The 25,397-nt window shown below is 44.7% G+C and overlaps 1 protein-coding gene across 14 annotated transcripts in view; it reads left to right on the top strand.

Annotated features, from left to right (window-relative positions):
- Positions 1-25,397, top strand: part of hspg2 (heparan sulfate proteoglycan 2) — a 176,020-nt gene that overhangs the window by 142,625 nt on the left and 7,998 nt on the right. For 11 of the 14 annotated variants that reach the window (XM_070447994.1, XM_070447993.1, XM_070447992.1 and 8 more), the window contains 26 exons: positions 3,677-3,812; positions 4,053-4,213; positions 4,567-4,702; positions 5,155-5,298; positions 6,344-6,478; positions 6,686-6,867; positions 7,163-7,358; positions 8,109-8,288; positions 10,150-10,410; positions 10,594-10,756; positions 11,500-11,597; positions 11,951-12,217; positions 12,360-12,472; positions 12,596-12,743; positions 14,525-14,641; positions 14,906-14,923; positions 15,883-15,967; positions 16,170-16,314; positions 16,502-16,604; positions 16,807-16,916; positions 16,996-17,203; positions 17,370-17,591; positions 18,262-18,506; positions 18,768-18,939; positions 21,851-21,973; positions 24,371-24,427. In XM_070447994.1, coding sequence (XP_070304095.1) covers positions 3,677-3,812; positions 4,053-4,213; positions 4,567-4,702; positions 5,155-5,298; positions 6,344-6,478; positions 6,686-6,867; positions 7,163-7,358; positions 8,109-8,288; positions 10,150-10,410; positions 10,594-10,756; positions 11,500-11,597; positions 11,951-12,217; positions 12,360-12,472; positions 12,596-12,743; positions 14,525-14,641; positions 14,906-14,923; positions 15,883-15,967; positions 16,170-16,314; positions 16,502-16,604; positions 16,807-16,916; positions 16,996-17,203; positions 17,370-17,591; positions 18,262-18,506; positions 18,768-18,939; positions 21,851-21,973; positions 24,371-24,427 — 3,925 coding nt within the window. The remainder of the gene's footprint in view (positions 1-3,676; positions 3,813-4,052; positions 4,214-4,566; positions 4,703-5,154; positions 5,299-6,343; positions 6,479-6,685; positions 6,868-7,162; positions 7,359-8,108; positions 8,289-10,149; positions 10,411-10,593; positions 10,757-11,499; positions 11,598-11,950; positions 12,218-12,359; positions 12,473-12,595; positions 12,744-14,524; positions 14,642-14,905; positions 14,924-15,882; positions 15,968-16,169; positions 16,315-16,501; positions 16,605-16,806; positions 16,917-16,995; positions 17,204-17,369; positions 17,592-18,261; positions 18,507-18,767; positions 18,940-21,850; positions 21,974-24,370; positions 24,428-25,397) is intronic. The other 3 variants (XM_070447990.1, XM_070447986.1, XM_070447988.1) reach the window with 2 other exon arrangements.

Raw genomic sequence — 25,397 nt, 5'->3', positions numbered from 1 at the left:
ATACAGCCCTATCTGGTGCAGAGAAAACACAAAGACAGGAAACAACCACCCACAAATCCCCAACACAAAACAAGCCACCTATATATGATTCCCAATCAGGGACAACGATTGACAGCTGCCTCTGATTGACAACCATATTAGGCCGAACACAGAAACAGACCAACTAGACACACAACATAGAATGCCCACCCAGCTCACGTCCTGACCAACACTAAAACAAGCACAACACACAAGAACTATGGTCAGAACGTGACACTCACAGCTGTAATCGCTGCCAAAGGTGCTTTTACAAAGTATTTAATAAGATATTTCTGTATTTGATTTTCAATACATTTACAAACATTTTTTAAAACATGTTTTCACTTTGTCATTATGGGGTATTGTGTGTAGATAGGTGAATTTTTTAAAATTTGAATCCTTTTCGAATTTAGGAATGTGGAATAAGTCCAAGGAGTATGAATACTTTCTCAACTCACTCACTGTATGTATTGTATACAGCAGGGGTGTCAAACTCACTTTGCCCCGGGGGCCGCATTCAGTCTTCAACGAGGTCCGGAAAATGTGTTATATTTCCTTGCCGTCCAAATTTGCCAAAAATGGTCCTTTATCCATTGTTTTTGGAATTCTCTATGCTTCCTGACTGTCTAGTGATTATTAGCGAGCTGGACAGTCAAGAAACTGTATGAATATAGATCCATTACCATTTCTACACAGTTTGGATTTGTTTTTTTATTTTTTATTTTACTCAAACCACCTGTGGGCCGGATTGGACCCCCTAGTGATCCGGATCCGGCCCGCGAGCCATATGTTTGACATCCCTGGTATACAGTATTGGGTGCTGGTATCTCACCATGCTATTGAAAGGATTGTGTTGGTGAAAAAGTGAATTCTTTTTCAGTATTTTGACCAGTATTTTGACCACAGTATTTTGACCAATCTTTATTGTTTTTTTCCTTCTTGTGTTTCCTTCCTCCCTTTTTTTATTCCCACCCTTTTTTCCTTGACGTTTTGCTCAGGCCATTCCTTCTCACGGTTTCCATCAGTTTAAAAGCAACAGTCTCGATGTGTTACAGAGACGTATTGAGGAGCTGCAGGTCTGTCCATCTGTCCTGTCTTTACGTCTGTCTGTCTATCTATCTGTCACGTCTCTTACTTCCCACCTGTTGTCCTCTACTGACCTTACCTAAACACACTGTCAACTAAATGCATGATCAAACGTGTCTTTGATTCATCATCACACACAGTAACTGCCATTAATTCATTTCAAGCAAATAGCTGCTCACAAAGTCTCCATGAGAAAAAGTAGTTCAGTATTACTGGTAAAAAAACATCATCAACAACAACAACAGCAAGCTGGGTGTGAAGCTCTTCTTATGGCATGGTTTAGTTGTTGTTTTTGTCTTATAAATGTTCCATCCATCCATGTCCTTCATTTTCTAATTTATCCACCATCATTAGGGATGGGGGAAAAATTGATACAGTTACATGTCACAATATTATTTTTGGATTGATATTTGGCTCCAGGTATCGATTTGTAAAAAAAAGTTTTGGCTACTGTAGCTACATTACTTTAGCTAGGGCTAGTTGTCTATACGCCGGTGTTTTTCATCCTATAGCTTTTTAAATAGTGACCCAACATGTTTTCAGCACTTTTATTTCCCTGACTGATCAAAACTCATTTTTCATGCTGTCTCTTGTCTCTCTGCAGCAGATATATAGTGAGCAATATGTTTGGAACATCAATCCGCAATAAAATCACAGTATCGAATCGCAATACATATAGATTTGTGAGAATCGCAATACATATGGTATAGGCACTTAAGTATTGTGAAAATATCGTATCGTGAGGCCCCTCTCAATTCCCAGCCCTAACATCATCATATCATCCCTGACATATTTGTTTCCTAAACCAACTATTTACCATTTTGCTCATATTATTATTCCTGTATGTACACGCCAAGGCCCCAGGGCGTAGCTAGGTATTTGGGACATAGTCTCCTCATGCCAGGCACTTGTCCCCCTCGAGGCGCTTTGGGTTAGTCCCTCCGTACCTCGTGTCTCCTCCGCCAGCCGATGCTCAGGGCTCTGTTTTGTTCTGCCTCAGACAGCTTCAGCGTTGTGTCAGCTTTTCCCATGGGGACTCAGGCTCTGTCGTGCGGCCACGCAGAAATTCTGTGTGCTCTCGCAAATGGATTGCTTTGAAAACTTGTGAATGGGTTCAGACACACATTGAGCCGGGCCCGCCACGGCTTCTGCTCACTTTAGCCTGGCCCTCACGGTCGACTAGGCCGGAGCTAAGCAGCTTTGTCCACGGATGGATGCCACACCACCACCACCTCCCAGATACTGTAATCCACCCATCCCAGCCCTGACACACCCCTTTAAATTCTCTACCTAGACACACCCCATTAAATTCTCTACCTAGACACACCCCTTTAAATTCTCTACCTAGACACCCCCCATTAAATTCTCTACCTAGACACACCCCTTGAAATTCTCTACCTAGACACACCCCTTTAAATTCTCTACCTAGACACACCCCTTTAAATTCTCTACCTAGACACACCCCATTAAATTCTCCATTTAGTAACACCCCTTTAAATTTTCTCTAGACACACCCCTTTAAATTCTCTTTAGGTGTACTGCTGTGTATTCTCAGCCATAACACTGGTCCATTTTATACGCTGATGTTTTATAAGGTTTTAAATATTGACAAGGTCCACCCCACTGTCAATTATAGTTAAGTGTAAAGTAGTTGCTTAGGGACTCAATTTCACATCACCATACACAGGCTGATTATTTCCCCATTAGAAAAGAGGATCACGCTGTCTTACCATTGTGTTTGGTTGTTGAACATTGGGATTCATTTAGAAATGAAGGCATAGGGTTGATGATGTTGTAAGTATTAGTAAACATCTGTAATGCATTTCCAGTGATTTCATACATGGATAGAGAAGATTTGTTTGGCCTGTGATGAAACCATTGGCTCAAAGCCCTATGTCATGTATCTTAATTCCCTAACAGTTTCCCATTCCTGTCAACATTGTACTGAATCATTTCAACAACGATTATTTTAAGTGTACAAAAGTATCCAAAAACATACTACTATGGACTACAAAACATACTACTATACCTACTGTAGTCTACTACTAACTAGTGTCAAAGACATCTACTGTATGTCATTGGTAACTATTTCAATAGTGATCATTATTTGTTGTCAATTCAACATTTTTTACTGTAAAATCATCATAGTAATGTTGATGAAACTAAACATTGCTGTTCTCAACAACCAACCAACTGGTTTGATTTTTGTTTTCTTTCGTGCAAGGCACAGCAATACCTGAAAAGCCTTTTTAATGATTATTATAACACAAACATTGTTACAAATCACAACCATATAACAATGGTGTATATATATATATATGCTGAAGATCCACCTGCTATGTGATTTTGTTGGTATTGCCTCGTTGATTAAAAATCATGTCAAGTATGTCTGTTGTTTGCACCATTTGTGGTCTGTGAAATCCAATGTTTATAGAGTAGGTGTTTCGTCTATTGGATTTGGGTAGAGACATTATCATTGTCATGTACTTCATACCACAGTAGTCGTTTGTGTCTAAGGCCATTGTGACATAGTCTTCATCCCTCTTCTTGCTCGTTGCCGTGTCCTCTCTAGGCCAGTATGGAGCGCACAGACATTGGCACCCTGCTAATCCCTAACATCAAGTCGTCTGACTCTGGCACCTACTTGTGTGTGGGCACCAACTCCATCGGATCCTCAGAGGCTCGCATCGAGGTCACCGTCAATAGAGGTGAGAGGTCGCACTTGGATCGTTTTCAGTAGGGTACACATTTTAAAATGCTGTGCAACAATATATAAAACCTGCTGTATTTTAGTGGACAAGTTCAGATAGTACTGATTCATTCTGTTTCAAAACATTTTTCGCACGACTGAACACGACCCAGTCAACGTACCCCAGAGGAGTACTGCTGTGTGTTGACAGTAATATAACTTTAGTAAATGTCTGTATCCTGTGTTTGTTGCTGTGTAGCAATAGGAGGAGACACCATCTCGTCAGTCATCACCATCCAGCCCTCCATAGCTGACGTCCAGGAGGGACAGAGCCTGGACCTCAACTGTTTTGTCCCTGGTAACCCCCCACCTGCTGTCACCTGGAGGAGGGAAAGCGGACGCCTGTCCGCCAATCACCAGGTTGGAATACACACACACACACGCACAGCTAGTAAAAGCCAATTGTTAATGTCATGAAGATTTGTTCTGTTTATTTCAGCTGAATAGTCACTCATATGTACTGTGTGTGTGTGTGTATGTGTGTGTGTGTGTGTGTGTGTGTGTGTGTGTGTGTGTGTGGTGTGTGTGTGTGTGGTGTGTGTGTGTAAGAGTTTAGATGCACTATTTGTAAAGTGGTTGTTCCACTGGATATCATAAGGTGAATGCACCAATTTGTAAGTCGCTCTGGATAAGAGCGTCTGCTAAATGACTTAAATGTAAATGTAAATGACTTAAATGTGTGTGTGTGTGTGTGTGTGTGTGTATGTGTGTAGGTTCTGGGCACCAAGCTGCGTATCCTCTCTGCCGGTCCCGATGACTCTGGGAAGTATATCTGTCTTGTGGAGGGAGGGCCTGGTACTCCTGTCCGTCAGGCCTCAGTCTCTGTCTCAGTCACTGCCACCTCCTCTCGTAAGTCGCTAAGCCATTCTCTCTGTGACAGTACACTGACTTAACAATGAAACTATCCTCCCCACTAATATCACCAGGGATGACGGTGACGCAGCCAGAGGCATATACAGTAGGAACTTCTGTTTTTCTAGAGAACTTTATTTAGTGGCCTTTTGTCAGGTACGGTGGTACTTTTCCAGTTGTTTGTTTTCCCAACCCTCCCTAAAGTGACCTCAGAGAGTATGTTTTTCTATTCCACACTGATCTCATCCTGGTTCAAACTTTCCTGGGTTTCTAGTTTCTCATGTTCTGTATTTGCTTCCCGTGGAGGCTCTAGAGTCTAGACCTATAGTATCATGATCTGGTACTTACAGTACACCGTCTGGTAAATGTTGTAGGATTAGAACCAAAGTGAACTGGAGTGAGTAGAGGAAATGTTGTCCTGTTGTAATGGTGTGTGTTTCCTGGAGCAGGTCTGCAGACCCCCATCATCTCCATTGAGCCCCACAGTGCATCGTTGCGACAGGGAGAGTCAGCCAGCTTCAAGTGCAGAGTCTACGGTGGAGCAGAGCCCATACGGCTGGAGTGGAAACTGTCCAACAACCAGCCCCTTCCTGGTGAGGCCCCTCCCATTATTTAAAAAGTCAGTGGTGGAAAAAGTACCCAATTTTCATACTTGGGTAAAAGTAAAGATACCTTAGTAGAAAAGGATTCAAGTAAAAGTGAAAGTCACCCAGTAAAATACTACTTGAGTAAAAGTCTAAACGTATTTGGTTTTAAATATACTTAAGTATCAAAAGTAAATGAAATTGCAAAAATATACTTAAGTATCAAAATTGCTCATATTAAGCAAACCAGACTGCCCAATTTTCATGTTTTTTAAATTTACGGATAGCAAGGGGCACACTACAACCCTCGGACATAATTTACAAACGAAGCATGTAACCTAGTGGTTAGAGAATTGGGCCAGTAACCCGAAAGGTTGCTGGATCGAATCCCTGAGCTTTTTACAAGGTAAAAATCTGTTGTTCTGCCCTTGAGCAAGGCAGTTAACCCACTGTTCCCCGGCGCCGAAGACGTGGATGTCGATTATGGCAGCTCCCCGCACCTCTCTAATTCAGAGGGGTTGGGTTAAATGCGGAAGACACATTTCAGTTGAATGCATTCAGTTGTACAACCGACTAGGTATCCCTCTTTCCCTTTAGTGAGTCCGCAAGATCAGAGGCAGTAGGGATGACCAGGGATGTATTGGACAATTTTCCTGTCCTGCTAAGCATTCAAAATACTGTATAACGAATACTTTTGGGTGTCAGGGAAAATGCATGGAGTAAAAAGTACATTATTTTCTTTAGGAATGTAGTGAAGTAAAAGTTGCCAAACTTATAAATAGTAAAGTAAAGTACAGATACCCAAAAAAACTACTTAAGTGGTACTTTAATGTATTTTAGTAATATTCATTTCAGATGTCAGAATCATGTCATTATCCACACAAGCAAACTACCTGCAATATCTACAGTAATATATAGTACTATAATATAGTCTGTATCCAGTTACATTTCCTTCATATTTAGCTATGTTTTTAATCAAACACACAAAGTTGCTGCTTGTCAGAGATGTACTTGACAGACTAAAAGATTCCACATGAAACCTTTAATTCTGTAGACAATGTGAAGGTTGGCCATTACGGCACTGTCATCACCATCGCTGACGCCCGCCCTAGCAACCAGGGCACCTACAACTGTGTGGCTACCAACCTGTTTGGAATCACCCAGAGTATCGTCTCTCTGATCATCAGAGGTATGGCACACGCACACACACACACACACACACACACACACACACACACACACACACACACACAGCACAACACACACATATGGTGTTGATGTTTCTGATGTGATTCACTGTGAGCATCTGCCCTCTGTTACGACCCCCTTAGTAATTGCCGTGGCAACAGAGTGACCAAATGGTTGTTCGTCCTGATGATGTCATCCTTCCTTCCAGAGTCTCCTGTAGCGACCGTCACCCCTCAGGGGCCCGTGCAAGTCAGGATGGGTGAACCCATTAACCTGGAGTGCCAGGCTTCCGGGGAGCCACGTCCATCTGTCACATGGCACAGACTGGAAAGCGCCCGCAACACCATGCTTAGCAGCCCTGTGCCCATGGAGTCCAACGCCGTCATGCAGGTAGTGTACTGCATTTGTGTTCCTGATCCTCAACTTCCTATGAAACCTCCAAGTCATTGTTACTGAGCTTTTGTGCTGTACATGGAAGATTAAAGGCTGTTTTCCTAAACCCAGATTAAGTTTAATCCAATGTTCTCAATTCAAAGGGCTTCTTGGTGTAAGACTAGGCTTAATCTGTGTCTGGGTAACCTGCCCTAGTATTTGGATGTCATTCATTTTCGCGCTAAACTAAATGACAGGGTGTGCTATGTATTCTACGCTGGGCAGACCCGGTAATGCTGTTCCCCTTCCGCAGGTCCTCGTGGCCCGTCCAGAGGACAGTGGTACCTACGTGTGCACAGCCCGCAACGACGAGGGCACCACAGAGACCAGGGTGGAGGTGATCGTGGAGGGGGCTGGCCAGGTGCCCGTCACGCCCCGTGCCTCTGTGCCCGATCCCCTCATGGTGGTGGTGGAGGGACAGAGCACCACACTGAGATGCGACGCTCGCGGTAACTAATCCACCTTTAAATTACACAAATGAGTACTATAGCAAAGAATACTTGTTGTATTGTTTGTACTGATACTTGTTAGTGCAGAGAATACTTTTTATTTTATTATTTTTTTACCCCCCTTTTCTCCCCAATTTTCGTGGTATCCAATCGCTAGTAATTACTATCTTGTCTCATCGCTACAACTCCCGTATGGGCTCGGGAGAGACGAAGGTCGAAAGCCATGCATCCTCCGAAGCCCAACCCAACCAAGCCGCACTGCTTCTTAACACAGCGCGCCTCCAACCCGGAAGCCAGCCGCACCAATGTGTCGGAGGAAACACCGTGCACCTGACCCCCTTGGTTAGCGCGCACTGCGCCCGGCCCGCCACAGGAGTCGCTGGAGCGCGATGAGACAAGGATATCCCTACCGGCCAAACCCTCCCTAACCCGGATGACGCTAGGCCAATTGTGCGTCGCCCCACGGACCTCCCGGTCGCGGCCGGCTGCGACAGAGCCTGGGCGCGAACCCTGAGACTCTGGTGGCGCAGCTAGCGCTGCGATGCAGTGCCCTAGACCACTGCGCCACCCGGGAGGCCCCAGAGAATAGTTTTAAGTAAAATGAAATTATGCAAATGAGAGCTGAGAGGAAATGGATGTTATAGTCACCTCATCTTTGCTAAGAGCATAGAATTGGCAAGACAAATAATTGACTGTACAAGTCCTTTTCACACGCTGATATTCATTGTGTTTTCAAAATCAACTCTTCAGGCTTCCCTGTCCCTAAGATCACGTGGTCTAAGCTGCGTGCCCCTCTTCCCTGGAGACATAAGGTAGTGGACAACACGCTGATCCTGCCCAGTGTTGGCCGGGCAGACTCTGGAGAGTACATCTGCAACGCCACCAACAACATGGGCACCACCGAAGTCACCATCATGCTGGACGTGGAGAGTGAGTCTCAAAATCTGTGCACGCTGGTCTGGCCAGCTAATCATGAGCGATAGATTGGTTTCATCATTGAAAGCAAGTTCCCAGTCTGTACATAAACACTATGAAGATAAATATGGATACACTTACACAACTTTTCAAAAGTCTGGGGTCACTTAGAAATGTCCTTGTTTAATGTCCATTTGTTGTCCATTAAAATAACATAAAATTGATCAAAAATACAGTGTAGACATTGTTAATGTTGTAAATTACTATTGTAGCTGGAAACGGCTGATGTTTAATGGAATATCTACATAGGCGTACAGAGGCCCATTATCAGCAACCATCACTCCTGTGTTCCAATGGCACGTTGTGTTAGCTAATCCAAGTTTATCATTTTAAAAGGCTAATTGATCATTAGAAAACCCTTTTGCAATTATGTTAGCATAGCTGAAAACTGTTGTCCTGATTAAGGAAGCAATAAAACTGTCCTTTAGACTAGTTGAATATCTGGAGCATCAGCATTTGTGGGTTCGATTACAGGCTCAAAATGGCCAGAAACAAATAACTTTCTTCTGAAACTCATCAGTCTATTCTTGTTCTTAGAAATGAAGGCTATTCCATGCGAGAAATTGCCAAGAAACTGAAGATCTCGTACAACGCTGTTACTACTCCCTTCACAGAACAGCACAAACTGGCCCTAACCAGAATAGAAAGAGGAGTGGAGGCCCCGGTGCACAACTGAGCAAGAGGACAAGTACATTAGAGTGTCTATTTTGAGAAACAGATGCCTCACAAGTCCTCAACTGGCAGCTTCATTAAATAGTACCCGCAAAACACCAGTCTCAACGTAAACAGTGAAGAGGCGATTCCGGGATGCTGGCCTTCTAGGCAGAGTTCCTCTGTCCAGTGTCTGTGTTCTTTTGCCCATCTTTATCTTTTCTTTTTATTGGCCAGTCTGAGATATGGCTTTTTCTTTGCAACTCTGCCTAGAAGGCCAGCATCCCGGAGTCGCCTCTCCACTGTTGACGTTGAGACTGGTGTTTTGCGGGTACAACTACAATAGTCATTTACAACGTTAACAATGTCTGCACTGTATTTCTGATCAATTTGATGTTATTTTAAAGGACAAAAAAATTTGCTTTTCTTTCAAAACAAGGACATTTCTAAGTGACCCCAAACTTTTGAACGGTAGTGTATGTATAGATATGAATACGAGTAAACTGGAAGATCGATACACAAAATAGATAATAAAGAACTGGTCCACTAGTGTATATGAAACATAGCTTTGCCATTGTGAGTGAATGTTGGTCTTCAGTGTCCGTTCCTTGCTTCGCTCATGAGTAGCATTGTCCAATCAATCAATAAAATGTATTTATAAAGCCCTTTTTACATCAGCAGATGTCACAAAGTACTCTACAGAAACCCAGCCTAAAACCCCAAACAGCAAGCAATGCAGATGTAGAAGCACGGTGGCTAGGAAAAACTTCCTAGAAAGGCAGGAACCTAGGAAGAAACCTAGAGAAGAACCAGGCTCTGAGAAGTGGCCAGTCCTCATCTGGCTGTGCCGGGCGGAGGTTATACGAGTACATGGCCATTTAAGGCCAGAGGTTCAAACGCCCATAGATGACCAGCAGGGTCAAATAATAATCACATTGGTTGTCAAGGGTGCAACAGGTCAGTACCTCAGGAGTAAATGTCAGTTGGCTTTTCATAGCCGAGCATTCAGAGGTCGAGACAGCAGGTGCGGTAGAGAGAGAGTCGAAAACAGCAGGTCCGGGACAAGGTAGCACGTCAGGTCAGGTCAGGTCATGTCAGGTCATCCTAACGTCTCAATACCAGTCCCTGTCTCTACTCTCTAACCCTTCGTGTCTCGGGGACGCAGCACCTCCCTATGCCACCTCCCTGCCCGACGACGTGGCAGTGCGTGTGGGCGAGGTGATACGGCTGCAGTGCCTGGCCCATGGTACTCCCCCCCTGCTCTTCCAGTGGACCAAGCTGAACGGCAGCCTGTCCACCAGGGCCGACGTCCAAGGAGGAGACCTCCAGATTAACCTAGCCATACCCGAGGACGCTGGCACCTACAAGTGTGTTGCCACCAACAAAGTGGGCACCAGCGAAGCACATGCCAAAGTCACTGTCAGGTGTAAGTACTGTGCTCAGTTACAAATTTGTCTGTTCTTATTTTGCAAACCAAATTGAGACCGACAGCTCAATTACTTTGCAATGGGAAATGCTTTCATGAGAAGCATACCTAAAAGCCATGCGACTGAGAACTCAAAACAGAATGTGTTTGTGTGGGTGTGTGGATGTTTGGATGTGTGTGTAGCCCCCCTGGCAGTGCGTGTGTCTCCTCAGGTGGAGGTAAAGGCCCGGGGTAGTGCTGTAGAGTTTACCTGCTCTGCTGCAGGAGGCCTGGGGACCACCATGGAGTGGCTGAAGGAGGGAGGAGCCCTGCCCCCCAACCATCACATCAAAGATGGGGTGCTGAGGTGAGTCAACCCCACCAGGAGAGACACCTCACAGCAGGCAGTCAAAATACCTATAATGATCAACACAAATAAATGAGGGTCCAGAATTAACCTAACTTAATTACGATCCAGGATCAACACAACTTAAAGATGATCCAGGATCAACACAACTTAAAGATGATCCAGGATCAACACAACTTAAAGATGATCCTGGATCAACACAACTTAAAGATGATCCTGGATCAACCCAACTTAAAGATGATCCTGGATCAACACAACTTAAAGATGATCCAGGATCAACACAACTTAAAGATGATCCAGGATCAACACAACTAAATGATGATCTGTCGTGTATACTCCCTCTCCGGCTCTCAAGGTCACCAGGCTGCTCATTATTACGCACACCTGTCACCATCGTTACGCGCACCAGCGCATCATCAGACTCACCTGGACTCCATCACCTGCCTGATTACCTTCCCTATATATGTCGCTCCCTTTGGTTCTTTTCCTAGGCGTTATTGTTTCTGTTCCAGTGTTCATGTCTGTACGCTACCCGTGTTTCTTGTTTTGGTCTATGTTAATTTATTAAATAACTCCCTGAATTTGATTCCTGACTCCCAGCGTACAGGAATCACGGATCAACCAGATTGGTGAAATCTGGTGATCTGGTGAAATCTGGTGACTGATTTCACCCACTTGGTGAAATCAGTAAGTGCATTTTCGTCATCTGTCTTACGCTGACACATTTGTGTGGTTTTATGTAGGATTGAGAACCTGGAGCAGCGCAACGAGGGCATCTACATCTGCAGAGCCACCAGTGTTCACGGCCAGGCCCAGGACTCCGCCAAGCTCACCATCCAAGGTCGGTCCAACATCCACAAAATCACTGAGATACACTGACACGAGTTTTGACACACAACCCTGAGTTATAACAGTGGAGAATTTTGTATAGCAGCTCTATGCAATCTATTATAATTCTGTTCTAAATCAGGGGCATAAAACATATTGCCCGCAAACCAGATCCGGCACACGACCTCATTCAATTTGGCCCGCAAGTGAGGGAATTTGTATTTATTTTGGGGGTGGGGAAACGATCTCAATTGACATTGAAATGGCTAAAACCAAACCGAAACTGTGTAGAACTGTTTGACACCCCCTAAATGTATCCATTCCAGCATTAATTTAATGTTGGTATTAACCCTCTCCCGTCTACAGCCCTGCCCAAGGTGATGATCAACGTGCGGACCGCGGTGCAAACAGTGATGGTGGGTAACTCCGTGGAGTTTGAGTGCCAGGCAATCGGCGACCCCCAGCCCACGGTGCGCTGGAGCAGGGTGGGAGGGCCCCTGCCGGCACACATCATGGTGAAGGGAGGCATGCTGAAGATCGAGCAGGTGTCCGATGCTGACGCTGGACAGTACCGCTGTACTGCCACCAACAACGTGGGCTCTGTGCAGTCTCAGGTGGTCCTACATGTCCAGTGTGAGTAGAAAGAGAAGTGTACTGCGCCTGTACATCTGCAAACACACACGGACACAAAGACGCACACACACACAACACACATACATACTCCTATAGCCCTTGTCCCCTCTGATCATGTATTGGTGGATGTTTGTTTGTAAAGCCCTACCCCAGATCGCAGCTCTACCAGAGCTGAACGAAGTGACAGTAGGATCAGATGCTGTCCTGCCCTGTGTGGCATCAGGTTACCCGGTGCCTGCCATCAAATGGTCCAAGGTAGCCAACAAACTAGTAAAGATAGTGCCTATCTGTTTCTGACCAATTTCATCTGCTTTGTGCCTGGTGAACAGGATCCTGATTTGACCCTTTGTAACATGTTCTGTGTCCTTCTCTCTCTAGCTGGATGGGGAACTCCCTCCTAAGTGTAGACAGGTAGTCAACACCTTGACGGTTCCCGAAGTGACCCACGAGGATTCTGGCACATACGTGTGCACTGCCTCCAACAAGCAGGGCAAAGTGGAGGCCTTAACCACCCTCAAAGTCCATGGTCAGTCAGCTGTAGAAACACACTTTGGGAGGCAATATACAGTTGAAGTCGGAAGTTTACATACACCTTAGCCAAGTACATTTAAACTCAGTTGTTCACAATTCCTGACATTTAATCCTAGTTAAAATTACCTGTCTTAGTTCAGGTAGGATCACCACTATTTCAAGAATGTGAAATGTCAGAACAATAGTAGAGAGAATGATTCATTTCAGCTTTTATTTCTTTCATCACATTCCCAGTGGGTCAGAAGTTTACATTCACTCAATTAGTATTTGGTAGCATTGCCTTTAAATTGTTTAACTTGGGTGAAATGTTTCGGGTAGCCTTCCACAAGCTTCCCACAATAAGTTGGGTGAATTTTGGCCCATTCCTCCTGACAGAGCTGGTGTAACTGAGTCAGGTTTGAAGGCCTCCATGCTCGCACACGCTTTTTCAGTTCTGCCCACACATTTTCTATAGGATTGAGGTCAGGGCTTTGTGATGGCCACTCCAATACCTTGACTTTGTTGTCCTTAAGCCATTTTGCCACAACTTTGGAAGTATGCATGGGGTCATTGTCCATTTGGAAGACTCATTTGCGACCAAGCTTTAACTTCCTGACTGATGTCTTGAGATGTTGCTTCAATATATCCACATAATTTTCCTGCCTCATGATGCCATCTATTTTGTGAAGTGCATCAGTCCCTCCTGCAGCAAAGCACCCCCACAACATGATGCTACCACCCCTGTGCTTCACGGTTGGGATGGTGTTCTTCGGCTTGCAAGCATCCCCCTTTTTCCTCCAAACATAACGATGGTCATTATGGCCAAACAGTTCTGTTTTTGTTTCATCAGACCAAAGGACATTTCTCCAAAAAGTACTATCTTTGTCCCCATGTGCAGTTGCAAATCGTAGTCTGGCTTTTTTATGGCGGTTTTTGAGCAATGCCTTCTTCCTTGCTGAGCGGCCTTTCAGGTTATGTCGATATAGGATTCGTTTTACTGTGGATAGATACTTTTGTACCTGTTTCCTCCAGCATCTTCACAAGGTCCTTTGCTGTTGTTCTGGGATTGATTTGCACTTTTCGCACCAAAGTACGTTCATCTCTAGGAGACAGAACGCGTCTCCTTCCTGAGCGGTATGACGGCTGCGTGGTCCCATGGTGTTTATACTTCTATACTATTGTTTGTACAGATGAACGTGGTACCTTCAGGCATTTGGAAATTGCTCCCAAGGATGAACCAGACTTGTGGATGTCTAGAAAAAAAAATCTGAGGTCTTGGCTGATTTATTTAGATTTTCCCATGATGTCAAGCAAAGAGGCACTGAGTTTGAAGGTAGGCCTTGAAATACATCCACAGGTACACCTCCAATTGACTCAAATTATGTCAATTAGCCTATCAGAAGCTTCTAAAGCCATGACATAAGCTGTTTAAAGGCACAGTCAACTCAGTGTATGTAAACTTCTGACCCACTGGAATTGTGATACAGTGAAATAATCTGTCTGTAAACAATTGTTGGATAAATTACTTGTGTCATGCACAAAGTAGATGTCCTAACCGACTTGGCAAAACTATAGTTTGTTAACAAGAAATTTGTGGAGGGGTTGAAAAACGAGTTTTAATGACTCAAACCTAAGTGTATGTAAACTTCCGACTTCAACTGTAACATTATTGCCAGTATCCAACTCTATGGTTCCCCGTCCCCTATCTCTAGTTCATAGGCAGTAAGCTCAATCGGAGGGGAACTTTCGATATTGCCAGTATCTAACTCTACGATTCTCCATACTTTATCTCTACAGATCGAGTGATGCCCTATTTCACCCAGGAGCCCCTGTCCTATCTCACTCTGCCCACCATCAAGAACGCCTACAAGTCCTTCAGCATCAAGATTAGCTTCAGGCCAGACAATCCTGATGGTGAGGCTGTAGTCAATTACAGTCAGACTTATGTACTGAAAAATAGCTTTCTCTGCACCAGTGGATTTGCAACTTTTGCTTTGAAGATAGTTTCACTGACTACAGTGATCCTGACTGCATCTGTTATGTCTTTGTGTCGTTGAGTACGTTCTCTTTCCTTGTTTTTGTTTTTTTGCCGTGTGTCATGTTTTTTCACACGATTTCACCCCCCTCTTCTTCTGTCACTCCACACACTCCCTCTCTTCTCACCCATGCGGTGTTTAGGTCTCATCCTCTATGCGGGTGAGTCACAGTGGTTGAGCTCACACACTCAGGACTGATGTAGGTGATGCTTTTTGGGCTGAGAAGCCAGAAAAGCCACCAGTGATGTTGACCTTTTACCTTACCATAATGCATCCTAATGTAGAGCACAGCTGATGGCTGTGAGATAGAATCCTATTGAAGAATGGTCAGGCATGAATCATTCAGGCATGATGGTTGTATTGGCAGCCCCCCCGCTCGTCATTCCATTCGTTTTTGGCCTATTGATGAGGACAGTATGAGGCCATCATTACAATCCATTTCATCTCTATGCATCAGCTTCTACCTACAAGACTGCCCTGCTGCTTCTAAAGACAAGCTTTATTATTGCAAAATTAATGTCTTATTAGCCTATACAGTGATTAGGCCTCATAATGAAGTTTGGACAGTACTGTATGTGGCTTCGCAATTCTGAAGCTAGTAAAGAGTACAGTACCACCAGCGAGGTGGGGTGCTTCAATAGGTGACACACATACTCTGATAACAACTTCCATACTAGCTCATGGAAGCTGTACAGAGTAAACTATCCCCCCCAAAAAACAATTGTGCCGCATTTAAGAAATCTCTCTGCTATAACCTCTATGGCTCTGAAAGGTAGATGTTACGGATACGTTTATGAGGAGGAGGCATGGTTTTAGACTGCTTTGACCTTGCTGATGATGGTTGCAGTGCTGGTTGGGCAGAGTTTAGCAGAGCATGTGTCGCTGGCATGCAGCCCGTGTGAAGGCAGAGATGGATCAAACCAGAAAGACGGACAAGTTTGATACAGAGCAGAGCGATGCCCCAGGGCAGCAGATACTAGAACCTGGCTTTGACTGTCTCAAGCTTGGCCCTTGGCCCTCTTTGAGTGACCTCAGCTCCCAGGGGAACTGTTTTTCTCTGACTGGCTCCAGGGGGCGAGGGTTTGTACCAAGCTAACTGTACATCCACTGGTCCACCAGGTATGATCATCTACAATGGACAGAAGAGGACCATGGGAGCAGATTTTATCTCTCTGGGGCTGGTGGGAGGCAGGCCTGAGTTCAGGTGAGCACCTGGCTGTCATTCTGGCGCACTATGAACACTATATGAGCTCAATGTGTAAGAATAAACAAGCTATTGATGAATGGTAACTTGAACTGTCATTAGTCTCTGTTAAAATTAGCTGATGATAATGGCAATCACAATAATGATGGCAAAAACGACAATGATAGCGATAACGCTAACCTGAACTGTTTTCTCCTGACAGGTTTGACGTGGGTTCTGGCATGGCCACCATCCGCTACCCCACCCCCATCAAACTGGGAGAGTTCCATACCATAGAGCTCTACCGCAACCAAACCCAGGGCTCCATCATAGTGGACAGGGAGGCCCCCGTCAATGGGAGCTCACAGGTAGTGTCACACTCTAATTTTTTTAGAGCCCGAGACTGTTCAACAATGTCATTCATACAAAGAGAATATCCAACAGACGCTCCCATGTAGTTTCACATAGTCAGTTAAAGACTGTTGAGTTCCTACAAAGTACATACAGTATCAAGGAGATGAATCCTTGAACACTGTTTCCTGTCTTGTATCACAGGGAAAGTTCCAGGGGCTGGATCTGAACGAGGAGTTGTATGTGGGTGGTTACCCCAACTACACCCTCCTGGCCAAGACAGCTGGCCTCAAGACCGGCTTTGTCGGTAAGAGATCGCTCTTTGTTCACTTTCAACCAGAACACCTGGTACAACACAAATGTCCCATACTTCAGGGAACAGTAGATACACATTTATAACATGCAGTTATTTGTTTGTTTGGTAACTGGTTATTTCTTAACAGTAACAAGACTTTGCTGATCACTGTTTTGGAATGTTCCCATCAGTTCTTGTTCTTGGTTCTATCCAGGGTGCATCCGTAAGCTGGTCATCCAAGGTGATGAGATCATCTTCAAGGATCTGGAGCGCAGCTCCACAGGCGTGTCCAACTGTCCCGTCTGCACTGACCACCCCTGTCAGGTCAGCTGACAACCACGTCCTCAGACCCCGCTTGAAAAATACATTGATGCGTTCATTCATTGATTGTGTTGTGTTTCAGAATGGAGGGATGTGCCAGGACTCTAAGGCCAGTCTGTACAAGTGTAGCTGTCCCAGAGGATACACGGGGAGTAACTGCCAGCACCACTCCTCCCTGCACTGCCACCCAGAGGCTTGTGGACCAGACGCCACCTGCATCAACCGTCAGAACACCCTGGGCTATGACTGTCGATGCCACCTGGGCAAGTCTGGAAACAAGTGCATGGACGGTAAGGGAAACCATTTTTTTTTCTGTGCATTGCCCACTTTCCTGCATTGCAATTGAGGCATAATCACACCTTACTAGATATAATAGATATTCTCTCTATCCTGTTTGTTTTTAGGCATTTTCGTCACGTAATATCTCAACATCTTGTTGATGTTTGTTTCCTCTAGGTGAATTGGTGACTACTCCCCTGTTTGATGGTTTGGAATCGTACATTGCGTACCCTCCTCTGACCAACATCCACAACGACCTGCGCATCGAGATGGAGTTCAAACCCATGGAACTGGACGGCCTGATGTTCTTCAGCATGGGCAAGAAGATGAAGACGGAGGACTTTGTCTCCCTGGAGATGGTAGACGGATACGTGCAATTCTGCTATGAACTGGGGACTGGTGAGAGCATAAAGACACATTATAATTAAGCAATAAGGCCCGAGGGGGTGTGGTATATGGCCAATATACCACAGCTAAGGATTGTTCTTATGCACGACGCAACGAAGAGTGCCTGGATACAGCCTTTAGCCGTGGTATATTGGCAATATACCACAAACCCCCGAGTTGCCTTATTGCTATTATCAACTGGCTACCAACGTAAGTAGAGCAGTAAAAATAAATGTTCTGTCATACCCATGGTATACAGTCTGATATACCAATGCTTCCAGCCAATCAGCATTCAGGACTGGAACTACCCAGTTTATAATAAAATGTATATATATATATAGAATACTGCTATGTTACGTGTGTACTGTGATAGCTACTCATCCTGGTGTATCCTCTCCGACTTATCTTTTCGTTTTCAAGCTAACAGCTTTTTATGGCTGTGCCATAGATTCTTGAATCTTAACTTATAGATCGAGGCTCCAAACACTGAAACTATGTTGACCGATATGATCAGGGAATCTGTCTCTGGTTTAAGTATCTCCGCTGTTTCATTGGCCTAGTTTTCACACTAAGCAGCTCTCAGGCACCCACAAAACAGTGGAAAGGAAACTATCAAGGCACTAGAAAGCACTGATGCGCTCAGACATGGTGGAAACCATGCTACTACTGTCTTTGTTTCCAGGCCAAGCCGTACTGCGCAGTCCTGAGCCGGTCACCCTTGGCCAGTGGCACCGCATGGAAGCCGGGCGCCTCGACAAGGATGGCTCTCTGACGGTTGACGGTGGCCGGGAGGTCAGGAGGTCGTCGCCAGGCAAGGCCCAGGGCCTGAACATCCACACCCCCATGTACCTGGGAGGAGTCCCCAATATTGAGATCGTACCCAAGGCCCTTAACATCAGTGACATGTTTAATGGATGTGTAGGAGAGGTGAGCTCAACACCTCAACACACACACACACAGTGAGAGAGACACATGGCGATTCATGATTTCCTTTATTACCATTCATAATCGCTAATGTCATGTTTATAATCACCTTAGTGCCTCCAATGTCACGTCGGATATCCAGTCGCAGATCAGTCACAGAATATCCGTGTACAATAGAGGGGGAAAACAAAATGTCTTCTTTTCCCTGACAATTTGACATGACCTTTAACCTCTACCATGTATTGTCCCTTGTCCCTTGTCCAGGTGTCCATCAATGGTAAGAAGGTGGACCTGTCCTACAGCTTCACAGAGAGCATGGCCATCGTCCAGTGTAAGGACAACAGTCCCTGTGACCGCAACCCCTGTCTGAACGGGGCGAGATGCATGCACAGTGCTGAGTATGAATACCAGTGTCTCTGCAAGGATGGCTTCGAGGGTGAGTCCATTGTAAATGTTAAATGACGTACAATCTATGGGATTGTACGTTGGATCGAGCTATATGCCATACATTGATTTAAGAATTGGTATTCAATAACCCTATTCTATTCTGATAATAACATTTACCAAATCAATTGTATTTGTCACATGCTTTGTGAACAACATGGGTAGACAGCAGTAAAATGCCTACTTACGGGCCCTCCAAACAATGCAGAGATACATAAAAAATATATATATAATAGAAAGATAATAACACAATAAATAAATACAGCGATAACTTGGTTATATACACGGGGTACCAGTACCTAGTTGATATGAAGGAATTTGAGGTAGATACACTACAAGACCAAAAGTATGTGGACACCTGCTTGTTGTGCGTCTCATTCCAAAATTATGTGCATTAATATGGAGTTGGTCCACCCTTTGCTGCTATAACAGCCTACACTTTTATGGGAAGGATTTCCACTAGATGTTGAAACATTGCTGCAGGGACTTGCTTTCATTCAGCCACAAGAGCAGTAGTGAGGTCGGACACTGATGTTGGGCGATTAGGCCTGGCTCGCAGTCGGCATTCCAATTCATCCCAAAGGTGTTCGATGGAGTTGAGGTCAGGGCTTTGTGCAGGCCAGTCAAGTTCTTCCACGCCAACCTCGACAAATCATTTCTGTATGGACCTCGCTTTGTGCACAGGGGCATTGTCATGCTGAAACAGGAAATGGCCTTCCCCAAACTGTTGCCACAAAGTTGGAATTGTCTAGAATGTCTGTATGCTGTTGCGTTAAGATTTCCCTTCACTGGAACTAAGGGGCCTAGCTTGAACCATGAAAAACAGCCAGCCCCAGGCCATTATACCTCCTCCACCAAACTTTACAGTTGGCACTATGCATTGGGGCAGGTAGCATTCTCCTGGCATCCGCCTAACTCAGATTGTCCATCGAATTGCCAGATGGTGAAACGTGATTCAGCACTCCAGGGAACGGTTGGAGCAGTTTGGAGCAGGGAGCAGTTTCCACTGCTCTAGAGTCCAATGTTAGTGAGCTTTACACCACTCCAGCCAAAGCTTGGCATTGTACATGGTGACACACAAAGCTTGTGTGTGGCTGCTCGACCATGGAACCCCATTTCAAGAAGCTCCCGGCGAACAGTTTGTGTGCTGACGTTGCTTCCAGAGGCAGTTTGGAACTCGGCAGTGAATGTTGCCACGAGGAAAGGTGATTTTTACACTCTTCAGCACTCAGCATTCCCCTTCTGTGAGCTTGTGTGTTCTACCACTTCGCGGCTGAGCCGATGTTGCTCCTAGATGTTTCCGCTTCACGATAACAGCACTTACAGTTGACCGGGTAGCTCTAGCAGGGCAGAGATTTGACCGAATGACTTGGAAAGGTGGCATCCTATGACAGTGCCAAGTTGAAAGTCACTGAGCTTTTCAGTACGGGCTATTCTACTGCCAATGTTTGTCTATGGAGATTGCATGTCTGTGTGTTCGATTTAATACACCTGTCAGCAAAATAAATCTCCACTAATTTCAAGGGGTGTCTACATACTTTTGTATATACAGTACCAGTCAAATCAAGGAAAAGGGTGTCTACTTTGAAGAATCTCAAATATAAAATATATTTTTATTTGTTTAACACTTTTGTAGTTACTACATGATTCCATATGTGCTATTTCATAAACTCAGCAAAAAAAGAAACGTCCTCTCACTGTCAACTGCTTATATTTTCAGCAAACTTAACATGTGTAAATATTTGTATGAACATAAGATTCAACAACTGACATAAACTGAACAAGTTCCACAGACATGTGACTAATAGAAATGGAATAATGTGTCCCTGAACAAAGGGGGGGTCAAAATCAAAAGTAAAAGTCAGTATCTGATGTGGCCACCAGTTGCATTAAGTACTTCAGTGCATCTCCTCCTCATGGACTGCACCAGATTTGCCAGTTCTTGCTGTGAGATGTTACCCCACTCTTCCACCAAGGCACCTGCAAGTTCCCGGACATTTCTGGGTGGAATGGCCCTAGCCCTCACCCTCCGATCCTACAGGTCCCATGCATGCTCAATGGGATTGAGAACCGGACTCTTCGCTGGCCATGGCAGAACACTGACATTCCTGTCTTGCAGGAAATCACACACAGAACGAGCAGTATGGCTGGTGGCATTGTCATGCTGGAGGGTCATGTCAGGATGAGCCTGCAGGAAGGGTACCACATGAGGGAGGAGGATGTCTTCCCTGTAAGGCACAGCGTTGACATTGCCTGCAATGACGACAAGCTCAGTCCGATGATGCTGTGACACACCGCCCCAGACCATGACAGACCCTTCATCTACAAATCAATCCCGCTCCAGAGTACAGGCCTCGGTGTAATGCTCATTCCTTCTATGATAAACTCTGGCAGTTGTTGTTGCCATCCTGTACCTGTCCCACAGGTGTGATGTTCAGATGTACCGATCCTGTGCAGGTGATGTTACACGTGGTCTGCCACTGCGAGGATGATCAGCTGTCCGTTCTGTCTCCCTGTAGCGCTGTCTTAGGCGTCTCACAGTACGGACATTGCAATTTATTGCCCTGGCTACATCTGCAGTTCTCATGCCTCCTTGCAGCATGCCTAAGGCACGTTCACGCAGATGAGCAGGGACACTTTCTTTTGGTGTTTTTCAGAGTCAGTAGAACGGCCTCTTTAGTGTCCTAAGTTTTCATAACCGTGACCTTAATTGCCTATCGTCTGTAAGCTGTTAGTGTCTTAACAGCCGTTCCACAGGTGCATGTTCATTAATTGTTTATGGTTCATTGTGCAAAGATGGGTCAGTCCGGGAAGCTATTGGTTAACTATTTAGCAAATAAGGTGTATCTGTCCTCCTGATGCCACTTTGACCCTTCTAACCCCTGACCCTGTGTCCTCTCCAGGTGAGCGCTGTGAGGTGGTGAGGGATACCTGCCAGAGCAGTGACCAGTGCCAGAATGGAGGCAGCTGTGTGAATGGGCACTGTGTGTGTCCCTTAGGCTTCAATGGCCCCATCTGTGGACAGAGTAAGTACTGCTCTCTTATTTTCCAAAACACTGGACACAACACAACCATTCCACTATATCTTGGTCCTCTGTAGGGGTCTTGGTCTTTGAAGCTCAGTTGGTAGAGTATGGCGCTGGCAGTGGCAACGTCAGCATAGTGGGTTCAATTCCCAGAACCACCCATACATAAAAAATGTACGCATGACTGTAAGTCGCTTTGGATAAAAGCGTCTGCTAAATGACATCTATTATATGATCTTTTAGTCCTTTGAGATGTAACTTTGTTATCATAGAGAATGAGTGAGACCAGCAGAACAAATGGAATAATTCTGGATAAAGTATCTGGATAATGAATTATTATCAACCTTATTAAAACACTTTAATATATTGTATTTTAGTTTTCTACCAATTAATTCCAAGAATTGCCCTTTTACCATAAAAGCTGATGAATGGTATAATTGTGAATGACGATTTTGTTTGCAGTGCTGTGTCTTTATTAGCTAGGAGATAAAGAAATGTCTGGAGATACCATCAAATCTCTTCACAGCACCACATGTTAGCTTTAGAATACACCCTTATCATGTTGAGCGAGATTGTTACAGTGGCTTGCGAAAGTATTCACCACCCTTGGCATTTTGTTGCCTTACAACCTGGAATTAAAATAGATTTTTTGGGGGGGATTTGTATTTGATTTACACAACATGCCTACCACTTTGAAGATGCAAAATTATGCAAAACGGATAACTTGAGCATGCATAACTATTCAACCCCCCCCCCCCCCCAAGGTCAATACTTTGTAGAGCCACCTTTTGCAGCAATTACAGCTGCACCTCGCTTGGGGTATGTCTCTACATCTAGCCACTGGGATTTTTTTCCCATTCTTCAAGGCAAAACTACTCCAGCTCCTTCAAGTTTAATGGGTTTTGCTGGTGTACAGCAATCTTTAAGTCATACCACAGATTCTCAATTGGATTGAGGTCTGGGCTTTGACTAGGCCATTCCAAGGCATTTAAATGTTTCCCCTTAAACCACTTGAGTGTTGCATTAGCAGTATACTTAGGGTCATTGTCCTGCTGGAAGGTGAACCTCCGCCCCAGTCTCAAATCTCTGGAAGACTGAAACAGGTTTCCCTCAAGAATTTCCCTGTATTTAGCGCCATCCATCATTCCTTCAATTCTGACCAGTTTCCCAGTCCCTGCCGATGGAAAAACATCCCCACAGCATGATGCTGCCACCACCATGCTTCACTGTGGGGATGGTGTTCTCAAGGTGATGAGAGGTGTTGGGTTTGCGCCAGACATAGCGTTTTCCTTGATGGCCAAAAAGCTACATTTTTGTCTCATCTGACCAGAATACCTTCTTCCATATGTTTGGGGATTCTCCCACATGCCTTTTGGTGAACACTAAATGTGTTTGATGATTTTTTTCTTTAAGCAATGTTTTTTTTCTGGCCACTCTTCCGTAAAGCCCAGCTCTGTGGAGGGTACTGGCTTAAAGTGGACAGATACTCCAATCTCCGCTGTGGAGCTTTGCAGCTCCTTCAGGGTTATCTTTGGTCTCTTTGTTGCCTCTCTGATTAATGCCCTCCTTGCCTGGTCTGTGTTTTGTTGGGCGGCCCTCTCTTGGCAGTTTTGTTGTGGTGCCATATTCTTTCAATTTTTTAAATAATGGATTTAATGGTGCTCCGTGGGATGTTCAAAGTTTCAGATTTTTTTTTAATATAACCTAACCCTGCTCTGTACTCCAACTTTGTTCCTGACCTATTTGGAGAGCTCCTTGGTCTTCATGGTGCCGCTTTCTTGGTGGTGCCCCTTGCTTAGTGGTGTTGCAGGCTCTGGGGCCTTTCAGAACAGGTGTGTGTGTGTGTGTGTATATATACTGAGATCATGTGACAATTAGACTGCACATAGGTGGACTTTATTTAACTAATTACGTGACTTCTGAAGGTAATTGGTTGCACCAGATCTTATTTAGGGGCTTCATAGCAAAAGGGGTAAATACACACCTCTTTTCCGTTTTTTATTCTTTAGACATTTTGGAAACAAGTAATTTTTTTCACTTCAACAATTTGGAGTGTTTTGCGTATGTCCATTACATGAAATCCAAATAAAAATCTATTTAAATTACAGGTTGTAATGCAACAGAATAGGAAACACCAAGGGGGATGAATACTTTTGCAAGGCACTGTATGTCTACTGGTAACTATCTCTGTCCCATAGGACGTTGCATTAGCTAGACCTCAACCAGACCCCTCGTCTAAGGAATGGTCCCATATGAAGATGATTCTCCACACTCGAACCTCCATACCATAACATCAGACAGTTAGTCTATAGGATCCAGCCGAGCTCTGAAGTGTTGGGTGTCTGAGCCACATGTGTCTTACCCCAGGCCTCTCATGGTTATATCCCACACACACAGGCCAGGTCTCCAGCTTCGCCGAGGCCCTGTGGAATTTGGAGGGTAGCGGGGGGAATGGTACAGTATCCCTCCCTTCAGTTCTGCCTGACATAACCGTGACTAACCGTCAGGGGCCCCACCGACCAACCTGAGGGCCCTCAAGAGCCCCAGTGGGCCCCCGCCGCCAGCCTAACACACTCAGCAAATCAGAGAAACAAGTCACTTACACAACACGTGTACTGTACTACCAAACCAACACTACACATGTCTGTACTGTACTCAACTGTTGGCTGGGGGTCCTATCTGTGACATGTTGGGAGAGGGGAATTCTATGTTAAAGGCTAAGTGTACTGTAGCATGCAGATGGATATTACGTCATCTTGCAGTTGTGTCTCAGCAGCTTTTGGCCCAGTGACACTTTTTCTTTGTCTTGTTTGAGATACCTTTATAGGTTTTAAATGTAGAATTCCCCGTTTTTCCTCTCCTAAACAAGCGTCCTGTCGAGTCTATGACATAATAACCAACCACTCACTGCAACACGAACCTCTGTTCCGTCTTCTGAACTGCCTGTCCAAAACAACAGAAACAACTCCACTACTCCTGTCGGTGGAAACAGACTGTGAAATGCATTTTCTACATATTGGAACAAGGATGTTTGTTGTCAGTTACTAACCACTTAAAGTATTTGGATGAAAGTATTGAGGGGTGTGTTGAAACGCCTGAAGATGATAACATGGAGTATTTCATCGTCTGGGTCTGCACTGAGATGCCTGTATCTTTTGACTCGTGTGTGTGTGTAAGGAATGACATGTACTATGGAGAATGTCATCTGACTGGAGTTTTGTACAGTTTGTCTGTCAATACAGAATCTTCAATCTGCAACATTGGTCTAAAATACAGGACTGTAAGGAATACGTCAAAATAGAGCTATTTCGGATATTGTTCCTAAAGTCAAACAATAAGAAGATGCTCTTTGTCTTTTCCTCTCTTTCCATGTCTTTCTTCACTCTTGTGTAACTACTGTAGTTTCTAACTGAGTCAGTTGGAT

The sequence above is a fragment of the Salvelinus sp. IW2-2015 genome, linkage group LG17 (assembly GCF_002910315.2).
Source record: "Salvelinus sp. IW2-2015 linkage group LG17, ASM291031v2, whole genome shotgun sequence".
Lineage (NCBI taxonomy): Eukaryota > Metazoa > Chordata > Actinopteri > Salmoniformes > Salmonidae > Salvelinus > Salvelinus sp. IW2-2015.
The sequence above is the reverse complement of the archived record's forward strand: the minus strand, read 5'-3'. Positions and strand labels throughout refer to the sequence as shown.